At 41.1% G+C, this 8,841-nt stretch overlaps 1 protein-coding gene across 1 annotated transcript; it reads left to right on the top strand.

The window, feature by feature from the left end:
• Window positions 1–3,525: 3,525 nt before the first annotated feature.
• Window positions 3,526–5,034, top strand: ccr9a (chemokine (C-C motif) receptor 9a). The gene is made up of 2 exons (XM_053330342.1): window positions 3,526–3,642; window positions 3,728–5,034. The coding sequence occupies exons 1-2, from the start codon at window positions 3,559–3,561 to the stop codon at window positions 4,820–4,822; spliced, it is 1,179 nt and encodes a 392-aa protein (XP_053186317.1). The 5' UTR covers window positions 3,526–3,558; the 3' UTR covers window positions 4,823–5,034.
• The last annotated feature ends 3,807 nt before the right edge of the window (window positions 5,035–8,841 follow it).

Raw genomic sequence — 8,841 nt, 5'->3', positions numbered from 1 at the left:
TTTGGGGGATTTTTAAGTGACTGTTGTGAGCATTTATTTATCTGGAAACATTTGAACGCATCGCCTGGAAAGTCCTGAAACCTCCTGATAACCCAACCCTGCAGAAGTCCTGACGGTGCAAGTACTACGACTGATACTACAAGTACTACGACTGATACTGCAAGTACTACTACTGATACTGCAAGTACTACGACTGATACTGCAAATACTACTACTGATACTGCAAATACTACTACTGATACTGCAAGTACTACGACTGATACTACTGCTAATACTACGACTGATACTACAAGTACTACGACTGATACTTCAAGTACTACGACTGATACTGCAAATACTACTACTATTACTACTGCTAATACTACGACTAATACTGTGAGTACTACTGAAACTTCAGACTTCACAAGTTAAACAGCAGAAAGTCACACATTTGCTCAGATGTTTATTTAAGGGTTAATTTAAGGGTGTCTGCTGTGTTTATGTGTTAAGGGTTAATTTAAGGGTTTATTGAAGAGTGTCTGCTGTGTTTATGTGTTAAGGGTTAATTTAAGGGGTTTATTTAAGGGTGTTTGCTGTGTTTATGTGTTAAGGGTTAATTTAAGGGGTTTATTTAAGGGTGTTTGCTGTGTTTATGTGTTAAGGGTTAATTTAAGGGTTTATTTAAGGGTGTCTGCTGTGTTTATATGTTAAGGGTTTATTTAAGGGTGTTTGCTGTGTTTATGTGTTAAGGGTTAATTTAAGGGTTTATTGAAGAGTGTCTGCTGTGTTTATGTGTTAAGGGTTAATTTAAGGGTGTTTGCTGTGTTTATGTGTTAAGGGTTAATTTGAGGGTTTATTGAAGAGTGTCTGCTGTGTTTATGTGTTAAGGGTTAATTTAAGGGGTTTATTGAAGGGTGTTTGCTGTGTTTATGTGTTAAGGGTTTATTTAAGGGTTTATTTAAGGGTGTTTGCTGTGTTTATGTGTTAAGGGTTAATTTAAGGGTTTATTGAAGAGTGTCTGCTGTGTTTATGTGTTAAGGGTTAATTTAAGGGTTTATTTAAGAGTGTTTGCTGTGTTTATGTGTTAAGGGTTTATTTAAGGGTGTTTGCTGTGTTTATGTGTTAAGGGTTAATTTAAGGGGTTTATTTAAGGGTGTTTGCTGTGTTTATGTGTTAAGGGTTTATTTAAGGGTTTATTTAAGGGTGTTTGCTGTGTTTATGTGTTAAGGGTTAATTTAAGGGTTTATTGAAGAGTGTCTGCTGTGTTCATGTGTTAAGGGTTAATTTAAGGGTTTATTGAAGAGTGTCTGCTGTGTTTATGTGTTAAGGGTTAATTTAAGGGTTTATTTAAGGGTGTTTGCTGTGTTTATGTGTTAAGGGTTAATTTAAGGGTTTATTGAAGAGTGTCTGCTGTGTTCATGTGTTAAGGGTTAATTTAAGGGTTTATTGAAGAGTGTCTGCTGTGTTTATGTGTTAAGGGTTAATTTAAGGGTTTATTTAAGGGTGTTTGCTGTGTTTATGTGTTAAGGGTTAATTTAAGGGTTTATTGAAGAGTGTCTGCTGTGTTCATGTGTTTTTCAGTCAGTGGCTCCTCCTCTCTTTGTCTTTGTCACTTCTGCTCTGACTCGACTGAGTGTCTCTCACAGTTTCTGTGGTCTAACGGACAAACTGCTGAGAGACGAATGTAAGTCCACATCCATCCGTCCGTCTGTCTGTCTGTCTGTCTGAAACTAGTCTGTTCACTCTGAGGTTGTTTTATTAACAGGTTTAATTTATTAATAATGTATTTTCATATTCACTCATTTACTTAATTTGAAGTTAAGGTGTTTTGAAGCTCTTTGCTGTATTTAAGGGTTAATTAAGGGGTTTTTTGTTTCTGGTGACGCCGACCAGGCCACGGCTTCAGTGTTAGTAGTATTTAGTGTTAGTAGTATTTAGTGTTAGTAGTACTTAGTGTTAGTAGTATTTAGTGTTAGTAGTATTTGGTGTTAGTAGTATTTAGTGTTAGTAGTATTTAGTGTTAGTAGTATTCAGTGTTAGTAGTATTTAGTGTTAGTAGTATTTAGTGTTAGTAGTATTTAGTGTTAGTAGTATTTAGTGTTAGTAGTATTTAGTGTTAGTAGTACTTAGTGTTAGTAGTATTTGGTGTTAGTAGTATTTGGTGTTAGTAGTATTTAGTGTTAGTAGTATTTAGTGTTAGTAGTATTCAGTGTTAGTAGTATTTGGTGTTAGTAGTATTTGGTGTTAGTAGTATTTAGTGTTAGTAGTATTTAGTGTTAGTAGTATTTGGTGTTATTAGTATTTAGTGTTAGTAGTATTTAGTGTTAGTAGTATTTAGTGTTAGTAGTACTTAGTGTTAGTAGTATTTAGTGTTAGTAGTATTTAGTGTTAGTAGTACTTAGTGTTAGTAGTATTTAGTGTTAGTAGTATTTAGTGTTAGTAGTATTTGGTGTTAGTAGTATTTGGTGTTAGTAGTATTCAGTGTTAGTAGTATTTAGTGTTAGTAGTATTTGGTGTTAGTAGTATTCAGTGTTAGTAGTATTTAGTGTTAGTAGTATTTGGTGTTAGTAGTATTTAGTGTTAGTAGTATTTAGTGTTAGTAGTATTTAGTGTTAGTAGTATTTAGTATTTGTAGTATTTGTAGTATTTGTAGTATTTAAGTATTTGTAGTATTTGTAGTATTTAAGTATTTGTAGTATTTGTAGTATTTAAGTATTTGTAGTATTTAAGTATTTAAGTATTTGTAGTATTTAAGTATTTAAGTATTTGTAGTATTTAAGTATTTGTAGTATTTAAGCATTTGTAGTATTTGTAGTATTTAAGTATTTGTAGTATTTAAGTATTTAAGTATTTGTAGTATTTAAGTATTTGTAGTATTTGTAGTATTTAAGTATTTAAGTATTTGTAGTATTTAAGTATTTGTAGTATTTAAGTATTTAAGTATTTGTAGTATTTAAGTATTTGTAGTATTTAAGTATTTGTAGTATTTGTAGAATTGAAGTACTTCAGTGAGTTCTGGAGCTGCTTTAAGTTGAATGTTCTTACATGTTAATATTTAAACCCTAACTCTAACATGTTAATATATATTCTCTATATTTAAACCCTAACCATAACCATCAGGATTATTATTTTATTTAAAGTACAAAAACTTTTCCTTCAGTCAAACTGTAAAAGTTTCATATCAGTGTTTTATTATAGATGACGTCATCACATCAGATGACATCATCACATCAGATGACATCATCACATCAGATGACATCATCACATCAGATGACATCATCACATCAGATGACATCATCACATCATTACCTGATAGAGTTAGCCCTAACATGTGACGGGTTCGGGCTAACTCTATCAGTGTAATCTGATTACCTTCAGGTTTACTGATAAAGCTGTAATCTAAAAACTGTGTGATGTCACAGCATGATGTCACAGCTTGATGTCACAGCATGATGTCACAGCATGATGTCACAGCATGATGTCATAGCATGATGTCACAGCATGATGTCACAGCATGATGTCACAGCTGTGTTTGTTTTTCTCAGGGTTACTGGATGACCTCATCGACATAAGACCATCATGACCTCCATGAATGACATCATGACTTCCATGAATGACATCACGACCTCCATGAATGACATCATGACTATGTTCACCACTCAGGTAGGAAGCTCCGCCCACTCACAGTCCACTGATCGCTTTCATCAATCAGTGATTGATTATTGATGTATTGATGACTTCCTGTCAGGTCCCGATGGACAGCGACCCGACACCCACCGACTACGGGGACGACTACGATGACGACTACCAGGACCTGATGTGCGACCGCGAGTCCGTTCGGGAGTTCCGGCGTTTGTACGAGCCGCCGTTCTTCTGGCTGATCGCCGTGGTGGGCGGAGCCGGGAACGCGGCCGTGGTCTGGATCTACCTGAACGTGAAGCGGCGGCTGAAGACCATGACGGACGTGTACCTGCTGAACCTCGCCGTGGCCGACCTGCTGTTCCTGATCACGCTGCCGCTGTGGGCCGTGGAGGCGTCGCACGGCTGGATGTTCGGCGCCACCGTGTGCAAGCTGACGGCCGGCGTCTACAAGGTGAACCTGTTCAGCAGCATGTTCCTGCTCACCTGCATCAGCGCCGACCGCTACATGGTCATCGTGCAAGCCAACAAGTCACGCAACTACAAGATGGCGCGCAGCCGCTGCAACAACCTGGTGTGTGCGGGCGTGTGGCTGCTCGCCCTGCTGCTCGCCACGCCGGAGTTCCTGTTCTCCACCACTTCCAAAGCCGACGAGGCCTCGCAGGAAGTGTGCAGGATGGTGTTCCCGTCCGGCAACCGCACCAAGATCCTGGTCCTGTCGCTGCAGGTGAGCATGGGCTTCTGCCTGCCCTTCCTCGTCATGACCGTCTGCTACAGCGTCATCCTCGCCAAGCTGCTCAAGACCCGAAACTTCCAGAAGCACAAAGCCATGCGGGTCATCCTGGCCGTGGTGGCGGCCTTCGTCGTGTCCCAGCTGCCCTACAACGGCGTGCTGGTGATGGAGGCCACGCAGGCCGCCAACATGACCGTGACGGACTGCGAGAAGGTGAAGAGCTTCGACAAGGCGGGGCAGGTGCTGAAGAGTGTGGCCTACATGCACGCCTGCCTCAACCCCTTCCTGTACGCCTTCGTGGGCGTGCGTTTCCGTAAGGACGTGCTGCGGATGCTGCGCGCCTGCCGCTGCCAGCAGGGGGCAGCCAAGAGTCAGCTGAGCAAGTCCAGTAAGTCCAGTAAGAGCGTGCTGAGCTCGCCGCGGCCCACGGTGATGTCAGACAGCGAAACTTCGAAGACGCTGTCGCTGTAGACGACCGTCGGTTGTCATGGCAACGCCTTCATCACTCTCATCATCGCTCCTCTCAGTCGGACTGATTCTGTAAAGACTTTAAGGTTTCCCTTCATGATGATGTCATCGAATCATTTGAATTCATATTTACAGATTGATGTTAGTGAAGCTGTTTCATCATCTCTTTCTCAGCAGAAGAAACAAAAACCTTTTTCTACTTTAGAAACTTTGAAGCGTGGACTCTGTGAATGTATTACTGTGATTTCATAGCTGCTGGTTTTTTGAGGTTTCTGGGCCGCAGGTCTCGGCTCTCCTCAGAAATTTGCGGTGTTGCATCATCCTGTTTAAACAGGATATGCATCACATGAAGGAGGTGCACCTGTCTGTCATGTGACTCATCTGTAACTCTTTCTATTGTACGTATTGTATGTATTGTACTCTGTATGTACTGCTAACATGCTAACATGCTAAAGGTGTAAATAGTGTGTGTTTCTGTCATGTAGCATGTAGCATGTAGCATGTAGCATGCAGCGTGTCAGACTGAATGTAAATGTGCTCACAGCTCTGTGACGAATATTAAAGTGTTTTCAACGTGTGAAGCTCAGGAGGAAGTTTACTGTCACACTCATTTCACATCCTTCCTCTTCATCCTGTTTTCATTCAGCAGCTAAAACCACAAGACTCACGTCTGATCAGCTTCAGCCATCAATTACTACAACAGTCAACGTCGACTTTATTGTCCCAGAGGAACTTTAACCCTTCGTGTCTCATTGATTTCTGGCTCCTGATCTTTTGTTCCTGTTTATGGCATCAGATTCTCCCTGGATAGTATTTTTAATATATATATATATTAATATTAACTAATAATCTATAATACATAATATACTGTAGAAACTCAATTATTCCTCTGAGCTCCTTACAGACAAAACTAACCCTAACCCTTGTTCTCAGTCTTCCTCATCCAGCCTGGAAAACTTTACATCCAGTTTATTATTAGTTATTATTAGTTGTAATATATGGTCCTCCTGGCCTGTATGCTGAGTGTTTATCACATGTAGTCCTCCTACTGATAAAGTAATCATAGTAACTTTAACTTTAACATTCATGTGGATGTTGATAATGAAGCCTTAACACTGCATTTATTCATTATTAGTGCCACGGGCTTCTAGCTCCGAGGCAACTATTAATCTTCTCCATACTTATTATTATTCTTCCGCTTCTTCTTCCGCCGTTTTTCGGCGCGTAACTCGTCCCACAGCTTTGAGAAAACCCGACAATATATACATCAGAGCGTGCGGCTCGATCGGGGGAGGGGTGCTATGACTTTTGGTGTTGAAATTCCAATTTTTCCCAAAGTTATTCCCAAAACACCGGGAATAATTCTCCATTGAAAATGAATGGGAATTTTTTTTTAAAACCACAAAAATTCACCTTTTTTCAGAGTCACGTAGCTCTCTCATACCTGCACGTAGAAACGTCATTCAAACTTTAAAACGGAGTAAAACTTGTCCTCTCTGGAAAAATATCAACACTTTTTCCATAACATGTAAACTTTTCAAACTATGAGCAGTCAAACGAGGAGTGGAAATCACTTTTTCTTCAAAGTTAGAGTGGAAGTGGCAGTTAGCTAGAGTGTGAGAAGCAGTAAACCATAACCTTAATTTTTATTTTTAACTCGAGCTCACGGCCAAACCGTAAAAAGGAGACAAATAATTTTTTGTCAAAATGTAGACATAGGTGTTGGGATTCATAAAATGTGACTTTGACAGGCGGGGTCTGCACAAAATTTAAACGGGGGGGCCGAGACTGACGGCAATCCCTGTCTCACTCCCCACTGACTCTAATGTAATCGTCTTCTTTTTTCAAATGAATCTCACTCTGTGTTCACACTGAGCTTACTCGCTCATTTTAAGGAATATGTGAATAAAATAAACACTGTCAGAATCTGCCGGCTTCTGTGTCTCTGACGGTGTTTTCGGTTTTTGGACAGGAGTTACGGTTTTCTCACAGTTTGCATTTGTTCGGGACCTTGTCAGAAGCCAAATTCTGGGGCATTTTCAGAATTCTTTCCAAGCAGATCCTGAAATCGCCGTAGCAACCGCAGGGCCCTAGCTGACCTTAGCAACCGCAGGGCCTTAGCAACCTGTTGCTGGGCAGAAACTGACCTACTCTTTTGTGATTGGCTGAACTGATCTACCTTTTTGTGATTGGCTAATTCTTCCTGTCTGTCTGTTTTGCCAGTTAACTGAACTAATTCATTTGAATGGATTAATTCATGTTTACTGAGGACACAATAAATAGTTTTATTGTTTTGTATTGTAGTTATATGATTTGTGGTATATAAAAAGATTCAACATTTATCAATAGAAGATGAACAAAATGTACATAATATAATTTCATACAACAAGAAATCTAAATAAAAAGTATAATAAAATCTACTCTCTAAATGATTTGAAGATTTATTTCATAACAGTGATGTTCCTGTCTGTGGAAAAAATGAAGTAGACTTTAATTAATAAGTTTAAATAAATATTATTTATGCTTAAATATGATTCACATTCACTTAATATCTTCAGGGATGTTAAGTTGAGAATAAAGTACATTCATAAAGAAAAAATAAATCTTTTACTCGTCCCGGCAGTAGCCCCGTGGCACTCAACATGTCCCTGGAATTTTCTAGTTATTAAGGTGTTAACTCCGTTAGTTAAACCTGCTTCCTTAAACAGGCCCTTGGTACCACAGACCACCAGGACTAAATCAAACTGGTTAAATACCCCGTTGTCTTTGAACAATAACTACGTGTCAACAGCAGGAGTTCTTCTCTTCCTGCTGGGTATGTGTAGAGAACAGCCGAGCAAGTCAGCCAGAGAAAAACGTATGCTGTCTCAGTTTTCACAACGGCTCCCTGACATTTAGTTTGTTATTAACAATGAAAGGTGGTTGATCGGTACGTTTAAGTCTAAAGCTGTCAAAGTGGACAAGAGACCACGAGTCACTTTGGTCATTGCAGTCGTTTTAACTTTCAAACATAGTGGACAGCTATTCAAAAGCTGTATATGATAAGATTTTGATGGCATAGTTACACTTCAACCACCACAGTGGACACTAGTGAGTCATCCCATACATCACCACTAAACCTGCAGTAATGTTTTATAATGTAAAGTATACCATTTGGTGAAAGAAAAAATCCTGACTGAGGTTATACTTCATGCATGAAAGGGTTCATCTTGGATTTTCTATGTACTGTAAGAATTTGACGCTTAAAAACCAGGAAACAATATAAAGTTAAGAGTTTTATTTTAAAGAGATCTGGTACAGGCAGAAATGTCTTAATGCAGGTAACTCCTGCGGCTTTCTTTAACATGTTTAAACTTCATCTTTGAACCCGAGGACACAGAGTGCTTGCTAGAAGAGGAGAAACGATTGGATGAGGGATTGTGTTGTATACGAGCAGATCTCAGAACTCTGTCGTTGTCGTGCGCCTCGTGGGAACCGGCAGACGTGGCGTTGTCGTGGGCCTCGTGGGAACCGGCAGACGTGGCGTTGTCGTGCTCCTCGTGGGAACCGGCAGACGTCGCGTTGTCGTGGGACTCGTGGGAACCGGCAGACGTCGCGTTGTCGTGGGACTCGTGGGAACCGGCAGACGTGGCGTTGTCGTGGGACTCGTGGGAACCGGCAGACGTCGCGTTGTCGTGGGACTCGTGGGAACCGGCAGACGTGTCGTTGTCGTGGGACTCGTGGGAACCGGCAGACGTGGCGTTGTCGTGGGCCTCGTGGGAACCGGCAGACGTGGCGTTGTCGTGGGACTCGTGGGAACCGGCAGACGTGGCGTTGTCGTGGGACTCGTGGGAACCGGCAGACGTGGCGTTGTCGTGCGCCTCGTGGGAACCGGCAGACGTGGCGTTGTCGTGCTCCTCGTGGGAACCGGCAGACGTGGCGTTGTCGTGCTCCTCGTGGGAACCGGCAGACGTGGCGTTGTCGTGCGCCTCGTGGGAACCGGCAGACGTGGCGTTGTCGTGGGACTCGTGGGAACCGGCAGA

The sequence above is a fragment of the Scomber japonicus genome, chromosome 12 (assembly GCF_027409825.1).
Source record: "Scomber japonicus isolate fScoJap1 chromosome 12, fScoJap1.pri, whole genome shotgun sequence".
NCBI classification, from domain to species: Eukaryota; Metazoa; Chordata; class Actinopteri; order Scombriformes; family Scombridae; genus Scomber; species Scomber japonicus.
Note: the sequence above shows the minus strand (reverse complement) of the source record. Positions and strands in the feature narration are given on the sequence as shown.